The sequence below is a fragment of the Pteropus medius genome, unplaced genomic scaffold (genome assembly GCF_902729225.1).
Source record: "Pteropus medius unplaced genomic scaffold, Ma_sr-lr_union100, whole genome shotgun sequence".
Taxonomy (NCBI): Eukaryota; Metazoa; Chordata; class Mammalia; order Chiroptera; family Pteropodidae; genus Pteropus; species Pteropus medius.
In genome coordinates, this window is record NW_024349801.1 from 16,793,389 (window position 1) to 16,807,582 (window position 14,194).

General features: G+C 38.8%; 1 protein-coding gene across 2 annotated transcripts in view; it reads right to left on the minus strand.

The window, feature by feature from the left end:
• Positions 1-899: 899 nt before the first annotated feature.
• Positions 900-14,194, minus strand: part of CDH11 (cadherin 11) — a 135,158-nt gene continuing 121,863 nt past the window's right edge. For both annotated transcript variants that reach the window (XM_039888876.1, XM_039888877.1), the window contains 2 exons: positions 4,556-4,807; positions 900-2,238 (listed from right to left, as the gene is read on the minus strand). In XM_039888876.1, coding sequence (XP_039744810.1) covers positions 1,742-2,238; positions 4,556-4,807 — 749 coding nt within the window. In that variant the 3' untranslated portion in view covers positions 900-1,741. The remainder of the gene's footprint in view (positions 2,239-4,555; positions 4,808-14,194) is intronic.

Genomic DNA, 14,194 nt, shown 5'->3' on the forward strand with positions numbered 1-14,194 from the left:
TGTGCCCTGTGTCTAGGGGGAAAGAGGAAGCACTTGCAGCATGACTTTGTGTGGTCTCTCCCCAGGTATTGCTACGTTTTGACCTTTGGCCCAACCGAGCAGGTGAAATGTCCTTCACAGAAGTCTCAGTCCCCAGGCAGCTGGATGGGACTGCAGGAGACCACAGGCATACTCCATCCAATGGCATTAACTCTCAGAATCCACCATGGTCCCTGCCTTTATTCTGAGCTTATGGCCCAAAGCATATTTTAAAACAAAAGTTTGGAAATGAATTGCTCTTTCTTTTGTCAAAATTTAAAATGCCACATTATTTTAAGAGAAGTTAAAATTACAGGAGGAAAAGTAAGCAGTTCTGACGGTTAGAGTCTTCATGAGAGCCTGGCAAGATCAAAGTAAAGAAAAATAGAATAACGTTGGAGGTCTGATGACTACATGTGGCAAATTTGTATTTTTGACTCTTCAGTCCCCCGAACCCCAAAGGCTCGGTATGAGACATAAAATCTACATCTTGAACTTTGGAGTTCTGATCATTTCATTCCCTCATGGATTCATCTCTTAACCACTGAGTTACTGATATACAAGATAAATGCATATTATATAACAAGTATTGCAAAATCCTAGACTGACCTAGATCTTTAGCATTCTACTTTTTCAGAAGATGTGTGTGAACAGAAGCCAGAAAGCTTACACTGAGAATGTACAAAAAAAAAAGCTTTACATGATGTTACAGAATCTTGTCTGAAAAAACATTTGCAAAACATATTTGATTTTAAATAAACAAAGCAGCAGACTATAACAGATCATAAATAGGGTTATTGAAAGATCACAATATCTTGAATTAGAAATATAAATGGGTCATTAGAAATACTTTTTTTCAATGTTAAGAATCAAACCCAGAATTAAAAAAGAATCTTTTTTTATTTCAAAGGTTGCTTCTTATATTGAAGCTCATATTAAAGCAACAGTACAATGTTCATAAAATATAAGTGTGATGCCGTAACATTTCTTACATGTCAGAATACTGATATTTGTATGTATACTAAAATAAGAACTTTAAAATTGTACAAATAGATACATTAAAAATGACATAGAAATAGGGCGCCTCTCACTGAAACAAGACAGTTATATCTGGCACGTATTAGTTTAAGATGAAAGTAGAAGCAAAAAGATTTACAAGAATCAGCAGTAACAAGATTGATGCTCAAGAGACATAATTGTACATTGTATTGTACATACATTGTATGGGTTTAAGCTGGCTGAATATTATATATTTCAAGTTTAAAAATGCACTACATATAGAGTGTCCATAGTTTAAGGCGAAATTACAGCTCAGAACTGTTGTTGTCCTTTCTAAATTTGTGGAAGATTCTTTGACAAAAAAAAAAAAAAGAAAGAAAGAAAAAGGATTTAGATGTTCAAACACATAAACAATTTCCCTTCATTGTAAGTTCACTTTTAGACTTCTCCTTCACTTAAATATTTTGTATGCCAAGTGGTTTTCTTCTAGATAAGTTGATAAACAACTTCAATATTTGCCTTTTTGTGTGTGTGTGAGAAAAAGTACTTCACAGTATTTACCACTTTGATATCCTTGGAGTTTTATTAAATGTATCCTCTCTGTAAAACTTTGCTTGTTTTAAATGAGCCTTTCCTTGATTTAAAAAAATACCTGTTTACATTATCTTCTAGATTCTTCAGAACGCCCGACACAGTTCTTAAGGCCAAATTTGTATCGTTATTGTTAAGAGTCGTCATCAAAAGTGTCTTTGGAACCGTACAAGTCTGCTAGTTTCTTAAAACGAGGTCCCCAGTTCTGTAGGTAGTCATAGTCCAAGTCTGAATCTGTGGTGGCAGACTCTAAGGAGCTCAGGGACCCAGCCACCGAGCCCCTGCCTTCATAACCATAGATTTGGATGGAGTCATAAGGAGGGGCGGTTGGGTCATTATCTGCCTCTTGTATTCTCGTGTTGATGAAGTCATCAACATCCACACTGTTGGGCGCTGGCCGAAGCCCAGGTCTAGGCATGTACTGATACTCGGGTTTTATGTCTTTGCGAGGGATAAACCCATTGATGCCGTCAGGATTCTGGAGGGTGGCAATATCAAAGGCTTCTGTGTCTTCCTCCCCACCCCCCTCATCATCATAGGTAATGATGTTCTCACGGACATCTTCTTCTTCAAAGACGATGAGTGGTTCTTTCTTTTGCTTCCTCAGGGTCACAAACAGCACTACAATGACTGCAAGGAAAGGAAAGGAAAGTGAGCATAGGTTAAAGTCCACTATTCCCAGATACTCTACCCAGGAGAGCTCTGCTTCCTGTAAAGCATAGCGTATACATGGTTCAGAACTGGAACCAGTCTATGAAATGAGAGCTTTACCTAGAATCCACAAAGGGGTGTAAAACTGCCCTCCAACTGGATCTTCCTCTGCTGCCAGGAAAATAGTACATCCAAACAAACTGGCAAGTTGGAGCTATTTTCAGCTTCTTACAAATGAAGCTGACATCACTGTTTGGAAGTCATCTTCCTAAGAGTTCGGGAGATTCTAAACATGTGGAGTGCAGCCTCCTAAAAATGGCCGATGTCAGTTTCTCTTTGGAAAGGAAGACAGCTGCCTCTCCAAGGTTATGAATGAGTACAGAGACTCCCAGGTCCGACCTTTCTATAGGAGGTGATGCCTGGCTCCTGCCCAGACGTCTGGAGTGGGGTGAGCATTGACCCTACTCTATCTTAGTAAGACATCTCATAAGTATGGCTGGATTCTCTTCAAACTACCACATAGATGAGGAGAAGTTTATAGAGGCCCCGTGAGACAAACGTTCTCATTTATTTGAATACAAGACAATAGCATCAGCTGGACTCCAGATGAAGAAACTCTGCCTCTTCCCCTCTCTTAGAGGGAATTCCACTAAGCTCAGGCAATCTAGGATGGGTGAGTAGAGCTGCTTATAAGGGAAGTTTAGACAAGCCTTAACTCTTTATCTATTGCCTCCCTACAAGGAGCTTCTACTATGTTCCATTAGAACAATCTCCCACACACTCAGCTGAAGAAAATGTCTGTGGCAGAATTTGGCAAGTGGTCCAAGAGCCTCTCTGAGTCCACCATCACTCTGAGATACAGGAATGAGTGCTTGCACCTGCCTGGACTGTACCTGGCTCCCAGGGCTCACCAAGCAATCTCCTTCCTCTGTGCCTTGTTCTTGACAACACTTTTACCCGGACCAGTCCCTTTCACTTTCTTTGCTTGGCTGACTGTCTTATCTCTCATCACAAAAGCCTTCCCTGGCATCCCATCCTGACACCTGACAGGGCTATTGGCACCTGCTCTATGCACCAACCTGCCCTTGTGCTTACCATCGTCAGAATGCTTATCATATGGTTTATATATCTGGTTTCCCAGCCAGACTGTGAACTTCTCAGAGCTCTTGTATTCTGTTCCCTCTACTTGGAATATCCATCCATCCTAGCTAGCCTCTTTCATCAGCTGGAAAACTCAGCATCTGACAAGTCACATCCTCCAGGAAGATGTCTCTGACCTTCGCAGTCAATGTCAAGCATTTTCTACTCTTGTGCCCTTTGGTTCATGTCCCTATCATGGGACTCACCGTGTGCCTCTGTCGTTTATCTGTTCAGGCATAAACTGTCCTTGATAGACTACGTACTTATCGAGCAGCAAGATCTTGAGTGATTCTTCTTTTTATCCCCCAGGGCCAAACATGGAATCCAGTACCCAGATAATACTCTGAAACAATCTGTTGAACTGAACTCACTGACTCCTCCCTATGCAACCGAGCTCTATAAGTTTATTCAATGGGAAAAGCATCAATTTGGTGTCAGACATACTTGGATTTGAATCCTGATTTTTGTCACTCAGTTTCTGAGATGTTGGGAGAACTGACCTAACCTCTTGAGGCAAGCAATGGTAGGTGTTATTAGCATCAGTACATTCCTGTCATTACAGAGTAAACCACAGATGGGATGGCAGTGCAGAGGAGGGGCCCCTAATTCAGCTCGTAAGTGCAGGGAAAAGTTCCCAGGGGTCTCCATAAGCGGAAACATGCACCCAGATATCCCATGTGATAATTAGAGGTGGTGTCAAGATCCAGCTTTAGCTAGGTGGCCTTCGTCCACTTTTGAGTCCTTCATGCACTGTCTTTTGCCTCATTATTATTCTTTCTGCCTCTAATTCGTTTCCTTCCTTTTGGAAGGCAATCCATTGCTCATGTACTAGGTCTTTGCCTAAACTCCTCTTCTGTAAAACCTTCCCTGAGATCCCCCTGTGGCACCCCTGGTGGCTTCTGCTATGCAGTCCTGTGATCCCTGGCAATAGGCTCATTATAACTTTGTGCCGACTCTGCTCTAACTGCTTGTCAAGTTGTCTGCCCCTTCTCCATTCCATAGAATGCACGGGGCAAGCATGGCCTCTTTGTCCCACACTGTATCCACAGTATATAACACAGTTCCGGAAACCAGCCTGACCTCGAGAAATATCTGTGTTTCAAAGACAGGTATCTGGTTAAGGCCCTTCCTGCAGGTGAGCGGGGAGAAACCTTACCCAGGAGAATGACAATGCAGGCCAGGATGGCGATCAGCGCCCCCGTGCTCAGGCCGGCGTTCAGGACGTAGGCCTCGGCATTGCAGGAGAGCAGCGCCCCGTTCACGTCGCACCCACAGACCTTGATGCTGAGGGTGTTGGTGCTGCTCATGGGCGGGATCCCGCCATCGCTGATCACGATGGGCAGGAGGTACAAATCCTGCTTCTGCCGGCTGAACCCTCCGCGCCGGGCATACACCCCTGCGGTGTTATCTGTTGGAAGAAGGGAGACAGGTGTGCTCTCACATGAGACCGCTCCGATCACAGCCTGCACACGCTTGCATTCAGCCTTGCAGATTAGAGGGTGCTCTTCTCATTACCAAGGTCAACAGCCAGGATGTCCCCTACTTTGTTCTTTAATCTAGGTGTCTCTAGAAGCCGCAGGCATTTGGTGCGACAGGATCACAGAATAACCTCTCGGCATTTTGGAACGAAACTCTGAAATTGGCTCTTTTTTATTTGGTGGATACAGAATGCCTTCACTGGCAAGGTAGCCACACTGTTTTCTGTTGGAGTGTTGTCCTTTTTGTCAAATACAAGGAAGTTTGGGCTTCGACCACATACTCTGTGTTAGTATAGCATATAAATAAATGCATAAGTGAGTGTGAGAAAGAACAACAAAAAAAAAACTCTTTTCCTTGTTTGCACTTTTCCTTCATGACAAGCCTGTGGCCAATTTTCATTTGTTTGTTTTTTTCAGAGATTTCCTGTCTACTCTCCAACCTTGTCCAAACTACGAACCCAGCCATGAGTCCTAAAGGAAAATACCTCCTTTAAAGAGGAACTATTTTATAAACCCAGCAGCAGGTTTCTAGTTTCTTTGAAATTCAAGCACCATCAGCCACTCAATCGAACACGTCACCCCTCCTATTTAAAACGATTCCAGGTTTTCTCCAAGGCCCACCCAACACAGCCCTGCTCTGCAGAGTGAACCACCAGATCTTTCCCAAATCTGGACTTCACCTTGCCTTCCAGGCTCACACCCCACCCCTTCCCACACATCCCAGTTCAGCTTCACAAGCAGAACTCACGTCTGCTCCGAAACACCACTCTTTCAGATGCACTGACTTTTTACTGGAAAACTGTTTGAATGCCCCAAGGCTGTTCCTTTTATCATGACAGGTGAACTCCTCAAGCCTCAAAATTGAATCCAAAAGGCGTCTGTCTCTCTTCAGGGAGCCCTTCCTACACCTCTCCCATCACCTCTTCTGTGACTCATGACACTAGATTCCTGCAGAAATTGGTATCTTGCTATGGTCTGTCCTTATTTGCTGGCGTCACCATTTTGACATCTTCTAGACTGTGAACTTCAGGGGAATAGGGGGTTTTATATGATTCATCCCACTCTCTCCAGTACTGGACATACAGCAGACATTCAATAAATATTTGTTGAACAAGTGGCATAACTGTGTTCTGGGAAAGGTTTGACCAAAATTCCAGATGTCGGCTTTCATGCATTTCTCAATCTTTTGTAACCTATGCCCCCAAATGTTTTCTCATCATGTTTTCTGCATATCTCTACCAACAAAAATATTTTTTCTAGCCTCTGGGAAAAAAACATTGGTATTATAAAATACTAGAAGTTTTGAATATATGGTATCGAATCTCTCTTTTGCTCATGCGCATGCACGCATACACACACACACACACACACACACACACTACACACAGATCCTCAATGTGGCCTGCCTCTGTTGGTGAGTTAAGAATCAGTAATTCATAGCAATAAGAATGTTATAACCAACATGATGGCCCAAAAGCTAGCAGGCTTTAAATGGATTGACGGTACCATGGATTAGCTTTTGTCATAGGAAAATAGAATCGAATCTCAAAATTAAATTGATATATTTTAGGTTAAAGAAAATGTATTCTCTGTGAGAGAAAATAAATATATAAAAGGCAGATTCAGTCTCATTGAGGAATGAGCAGATATTCTGAATATTGCAGAAGGTAAGGTGTGGATATGCACTGGCTTTTGGCAAGACTGGTGATGACAGATTCTCTGCCCTTTGCTGCCAACATCTCAGTCAAAACAAGGCAGAAGAGTTAACCCTCATTTCTGTATTTTCTGAATTTTGGGTGATTGGCATATATTGCTCTTATTACTGGAGAAAAATTATACAAACTATGAAAATCATGAAAAGATAAAAATAAAGTGGTCAAATAAAATATTAACTTTTTTTCTCATTCTAGGCTATACCACTGTCCTATGTATGACAATTAGCAAATTTACATAGCTATAATAAATTCAAAAGATGTTTTTTCCTTTTCACAAATTTTTTGAGTTCAATAAGACCTTCACAAATTAAGTTGCAATATCTAGCCCCATTTTAATGCTATGAAATAACACTAACAACATCATGAAAAAATGAAAATTAAAAATTTAAGAAAAAAAGCAAATTGATTAAACCGCTTGAACAAATGTACCTCTCAAATATGGATGATATCCTCTTTACTTAGTTTATCTTTGGGGTCCCGCCCTGTTACCCATGGTGTTGGTTTGGAGGAAATGTGACCTGAATGGTTTTGTTTTTTTAAATTTGTGGAAGGCGTAATTTAAAATCTATTCTTCACCGTGCCATCCATGCAAGACTGTGCCTCCAGATCACAGCAGGCTGGCTTACACACTTAAGTAAATGAAAATCAAACACTAATGGAAAACATGGACCTGAGCAGGACGCCAGCATGTGAATTCAAGATGTTTCATACTCTGAATTGCTGAGTCCTCACAGGCACACTGACACTGTTACAGAGAAGCTCATCACAGTACTCAGGTGACTGGACCACTTATAATCTCTGAGCGATAGATCAGTAGAACCATGAGAAATTTTTTTTTTTTTAGTCTCTTCTAGTCAAACATGTTTTGCATATGGATTTTAATATTAGCCCAAGAGGTAGGAAATAAATGGACTGAGAGCCCCTTCTTTGGCACGCACTAATTACCTGCTTTAAAATGAGTCATGTGTCCCCCTCACTTGCTCGTCCATCTTTAAAATGAGAACACTGGTTAACATCAAGCATGCCTCACACGATTGTCATTGGAACCAAATAACGTAATAAAAGCAAGTGGTGGCCCTCCATGCCGTGCTTCCTGAGAGCTCAGGATTCCTTCTACCAGAACACCTGACACCCAGTACTGAGATTCTCCAGGACCAGCGAACTGGTGAAGAAGGAATGTGGGACAGGAAGTGTGTTTAACGAGCCTAGGTGGTCCATGCTGCTTCACTGGATATAATATTTCCCCTCGAGAGCCAAGTGGTTCCAACACCGCAGAGAAGTCGAGCTTTCTTTCGAGAGGGGCATTTCAGAGGCTTCAGTGCTATGTATGGCCTGTGCTCGTTTTCTTGTGATCTACTCCGACCCGACCACTCAACTGTCACTAACAAAGAGTCACTAATCGGCAGGAACTTCATAAAAAACAAATAGAAAAAGAAATAAACTAACAGTAATAACAAAACCCCTATACTGGAAATCAGTTTTGCATTTAGAAAAAGAAATAAACTAACAGTAATAACAAAACCCCTATACTGGAAATCAGTTTTGCATTTTAAGTTTGACTATAGCTGCCCTTTCATCTAAATTATTATAATTAGCCAGCCACTCCCTATCTGTCTTTGAGAGAGTGCCCTCACTTGGGACATACACATTCCTCAGGTTTATGGGTGACCCAAGGAAAAAAATGAGGTTCTATAAGGACACATTTTCAGGGAAGTGTCAAGTTGGCTCCTTGGTTAATAACACGAGGCAGAAAAAGACAAATGTATCAATTTTTAAATTTCTATAAAGAGATTTCTTAGATCCTTCTCCTTTATAAAGCTGCCAAAGAACAAATCTCTTAGTATTTGAGTCAAGTCAACCTTGGTTTGAATCTTGAATCTTTTACAATATTAACTCCCTTACTTTATATATGTTTTAGGTAAATGCCTAGAGTTTCTATATTCTTATCTAAGAAAGTAATAATTTTTCGGGTTGAATGTGATGCCATTCATAAAGGTACTTAGCACAGGGCCAGACTGTTGAGATGTACAGTAAGTATTCATATTCTTCTGGACTCTTTTCTCTTTAGCAGTAGACTAACGAGGAAGAGAAGCTTGTTGGCAAAGAGAGCAAAGTGAATTCCTAGAAAAATCATCTCCGCTTGAAATGCAGCTGCCCACACAGAAGGACCCATCATCCAGAGGTAAGAAAACAGTCTATGCTCTTCAGTCCTGGGCAACAGATTTCCCAAGGTAAGAAAATGTTTTTCAAGCAACTCAGTTTTTCATCCTGACACCCAATGTTCTCATCCCTGGCCACAGACAAGTGAACCAGTTCCATTTTCTACCTCCACTTAGGCAAAAACTTGCAAACGGGGCCATTAATTACTAACTAAATGCCATGCACAAATCATAGTGTTTCTATTAATGGAAAGTAAATTGAAGGTTCAAATTTTTATGTCTACAGCCTGGACTCTTAATCTTAGGCTGTTTTTACCTGTGCCCTTTGTCATTTCACTAACATTATGTAAAGGTTCCTGATAATGATTGTTTCTATGGTACCAGTTTGGAGATGCAAATATAAGGGTTATGATGATGGTGTGGCCCAATGGAGGGATACAAACACTTGACATTAAGAAGAAAAATTATGTTTGAATAACCTGGGACATTTTTGTAAAGTAATGCTAAGTTTAAAAAGAAAAAAAGGAAATCAGGATATTAGTGTCATGGTTTTTCTCCTCCAACTCTCTTGAGCATTTCTCAATGTTATTAAATTTTCCAAAAAAAAAAAAAAACCAACAAATAAACAAACCAGAAAAACATTTATTTCTCTATAATATTCTGCTCTTGGGTTCTTAGGTTGCTTGCGGTTTTTTTCAACTCTTATGTAATGTTGACATAAACATTTTTTTACCTAATGTTTTCAAATTTCAGACCCTTTTCTAAGATAAATTTCTTAGAATAACTGGTTCATAGGATGTGACCCTTGATATTTATTGGCAAGTTGGGTTCCATAATCCACAATGATATTTCAGGAAATCGCTTTAATTTTTGTTAATCTGATTGGTTATTAAAAGTCATCATTTATTCCACCAATTGAAATAAATTAGTTAATAAATAGGAAAATTATGATGGGGAAATAGTGCTTGACTGGGCACTAACCTTGGATTATGCCCAAAAAAGGTAGGTGGGCAGCAAAGCAAAACAGGTGGTGTGTGGGCATAGCCCCTGCATGTCAACATCTTGAAAAGAGGAAGCAGTGCTACAAAGAATTGGTACATGCCACTCTCCCTGAGATGTCAGGAGGGAGGCTTCACCCCAGATGAGGGATGCTTCCCTGAAACTCTTAAGATGCTATTCTCACCACTCCTCCCCCTCTGCCCTTCACTGCTCTGACTTGATCAGAGACCCGTCAGCCTGTGAAGAAAGGCCTAGCTGTGTCAGTCTGGGGCCCTTTTTGTGAGATTGTTAAAGATCTGGAGAATCTAGGACAAGCCTTGCTCTTATTTTGTTCACTTCTGACCCAAATGTACCTCCTCTACCCTTTCTGCTCAAACCTCAGAGACAAAGTAGATAGGTCTGCCACATGAAAAGCCCCCACGTACTTGAAGACAGTTAGTTATGAAGTCATAGCAGAATAATCATTATTTGGTTACTTTCCTCTGGACTATCTCTACTTTCCTGGAAATATGGCAATTGCATCATCAGGATAATGAAAAAAAATACATAAGCACATATGTGAAATATATATATAGTGTGTGTGCCTCAAAAGTCTTAATGGAGTTTTAAGGGTTAATAATTTCAGAAGTATACATGCTACACAATGACACAAAACATCGTTATTTAGATTTTTTATATTCAAATTTGTGATGTCTGAAAGATAGATTTTAATTTTTGATGCCAGTATTTGCCATCTTTGATCTGAGAGACTGAAATAATAGAGATTTCAAATAATATTTTTAAAGTTTACACATTTATATTTGATATTGCTGCCGTTGAAAGATGAACATAATAGCTTGTGCAGATATTTCTATTTTCTTGCTTTTCTGAACACCATATGATCTGTCTCTCTACAGCACACACATTGCACATTTCAGTCTATGGAGATTGTGTGTTTGAATGTCTGTCTTCTTCACCAGCCAGTAATCTCCTTGAGGGCAGGGACCTTATCTTGTTCATATTTGTGCTGTAGCAATGTTTTTTGTGTTAACAGAATGAATACCTCAATGATATTCCTTTTACTGCATCTCAGCATAAACCTGGCTTTTCCACACAGTCAGATTTTACTGACTGCATTGTGGACTGTGTTCCTGCTAAATATCTCCAATTTTTTATCTCATACTCTTTCCTGTTATTTAGGTTGAGTCAGATTCAATTAAGCAACATTTATTGAGCTGCTAATTTGTACAAACCTTATTCCTTTTACTTCTGCATACCTTATCTCAAAGAATTTTAAAACTGTGCAAAATATATAATTATCCTTACTTTATACAAAAGGAAATTGAGAAATAAAGAGGGAAGCAATTATTCACAATAACATGGAAAATACAAAGACCAGGATTCAAACTCCTCTAGGTTTCACTATATTTTTATCACCATGCAGCTGACCCTAGAATCCTGATACTATTGCATGTAAATTACATTGATTCTTGTTTCTTTTGTTTTGTTTTTTTTTTGCCAAATGTCCCCAATATAATTATATTATTAGATGGGCCCCGTCATAGCCTCTAGGAGGATCCAGGTAGACTCAGGTCCCATATAGAACCACTCTTAGAAACCTAAGAATTTTATGGCAGAGAGATACACATTTAACGCCTTTCTTCTCATAGTGTTTGCGGAAACTTACATTTTCAAAAACACTGACATGCAAGATATATGGTGATAGGGAAGGAGAAAGGAACATACTACCTAAGTTTATTTTGGTTTATGAAAAGGAAAACTACCAAGGAATTAAGTGGGATATAAACATTTAAGGTCTTTTTAGTGAATTGAGAAATGACAGGAATTAGTTAAATCACTGACCTTGAACAAATAACGTATCTGATCCACCAAGAAGGCCCATTTCTTTTTTTGTTTGGTTGGAGAGGGGGTGGGGTCCCAGATAAACTGTGTTTTGTGTTGGACAAACTGCAGCAGTGGATTTCAGGCAGAAAAGGAACATAATTATTTACACAGTGAAAATGGCAGGGCATTAAAATACATCTGCCATTTTGATCCGCCAAAAGCAATTAAAGGGGGAAAAAAGTTCCACAGAAATCTGTTTGGGTATCTTTATAAAAGTAAAAAACCAGGAGTATATTTGAATGTTATTTGGCACTGCTCATTAAAAAAGAAATGTACTTAGTTTAGACCAAAAAAAAAATAGGGAAAAGAAAAAACATGTTTGCCATTTGGTCCAATCAGGGTGAATCTGTCTTGGCTATTCCTCCTTATTCAGTCAAATCTGCTTTTCATGCAAACTTTTATTGTTGTTCTGTTTTGTTTTTTAATTTTTTTTTTTTTTAGCAATTCAGACTTAACTCTGAATGTATCATGTATCTGAGCTCAGTCAATCTGCAACTGGCCCATCTTAGCTAATGTTATATTTGTAAAATAAATACATTTGAAGGTCACCTCTTCCTGGATCCAACCCCTAGATATCCAATATAACTTCATGGAATAATTAATGGATGGAAGGGGTGGGTGATGTGGCATTTACTCCTTTAGAACATTCTAACATCAAAAGACTTTTTCAGCCTGAGGTTTATGACATAACATAATGATTTTTTTTCTATAATAATAACTAATCCTTGAAATTTCTGAGGCATGCTACATGTTTTTCCATCCACTCTTTCATTTTAATTCATGCACTTGGTCAACCCATTTTTCTTAATGTTGAGATAATACCCCCACAGCTCATATTCTAGTGAGAGACAGAGAGGGTACTGATTGCTTAGAATGCAGAGTGATAAGACAAATACTGAAGGTTAATGCTGCGTTCCTAGAGCACAGAGGATGAAGCATCCAACGTGGGTTGGGATACTTGGCAGAGCTTCACCTAAGAGACTTCACTCGTGGTGAGACTTGAAAGAGGAGGAGTAGGCAGAAGAGTGCATTCTCAGCAGAGCAAAAGCAAGGGCATGTGAGAGCAAGCACATTTGGGAAAGGGTTACACTTTCAATTTGTTGACTTGAAAATCCTAGGAGTATTTTTGTTGTTATAATAGGAACTAATAATCACAAGCTCCTAAAACTGTCCTCTGCTGCTCAAATGACTGAACAATGTTTTAATAGCCAAGTAACTCCATGATCTGATCAGCCTTGAACTTTAGTTGGACTATATTTATTTTGCACTGGACAGCATGCAGCCTGGGGTCCTGGGCCCAGCTTTCTGTATTCTAGTGCCTTTATCTCTCAAAACAGTAGTTCAATCCATGAATTAGGAATGATGTAATAATTGACAATTTTAAAAAAATCACTTAGAAAATATGAATTAAAAATCCACTTCATCCAAAATATAAAGTAGCTAGCCATAAACTTAATAAGAAATGCATAGCACAAAGATAAACTACAAAACATCCCTGATAGTAATAAAAAAAGAGAACTGATTCACTAGAAAGTCAGACATTGCTTCTGGATGGTAAGAATATTTTTAAATTTTCAGTTCTTAATCCATAAATAAGGTAAACTCAGTAAAATTCACAAAGGTACTTATCAGTCACCTTTAAAAGCAATTCTAAATATATCTAGAGGTAACAAAATAAATATAATGTGGAGAAAGCATCTGTGACATTTTAACATATATATGTATGCAACCATAAAAGAAGAATATGATACTGGCACTAGAGTAAATAGATAAAATGTGAAGAATTGAAAGTGCAAAAAGAATCATAGAGGGGGTAACTTAGATGATTAGAAAGATGGTGTTACAAAGCAGTTGGAAAAGACCAATTATGTCTTAAATGGTATTTAGGAAATAGCCAACAATTGGGGGTTGTATATTTATTTTCTATAGATAAATGGGGAAAATGGGAAGCATGATATATAAAACAAAGAACAAAAAAGATAGGTGAATGTTTATATCCATTCTGGATCTAGAAAGCCTTGCTAAAAGGTACCATTAAAGAGAGAAGAACTGATACAGAAGTGCAACATTTATACTTAAGAACACAGCATAATCAGAATTGAAAGGACATGGAAACGTTGGATAAACCTATGGAATAGTTATGACAGGTCAAAAGTTAATAGCATTAAAAGAGGAAGAGACTATAAATCAATTGCAAACTGATGACTACATAGAAATTCAAAAAAATGGGCAAAAGACATGAATAGCAGATTTACAAAGTGAAAAAACAATTATCAATCCTTATTTAAAACTTTTAGCTTTACTGGTAATGAAATTGATACTTTAAAATGTGACCATATTTCACCTATTGATTTGTCAATGGTTTTAAAAAATAATATCTAGAGTTGATCTGAATATGAAGCAAGGAGACGTCACCTATTTTACTAACGGTATTATAAATATTTCTGGTAGTATAAATATTTCTCATGGGTAGTTTGTCAAGTAAGTATCAAAAGCTTTTGATCCAGTAATTCCACTCTAGGAGTTTATTCGAAAATAATAATTAGATATTTGGCAAAGG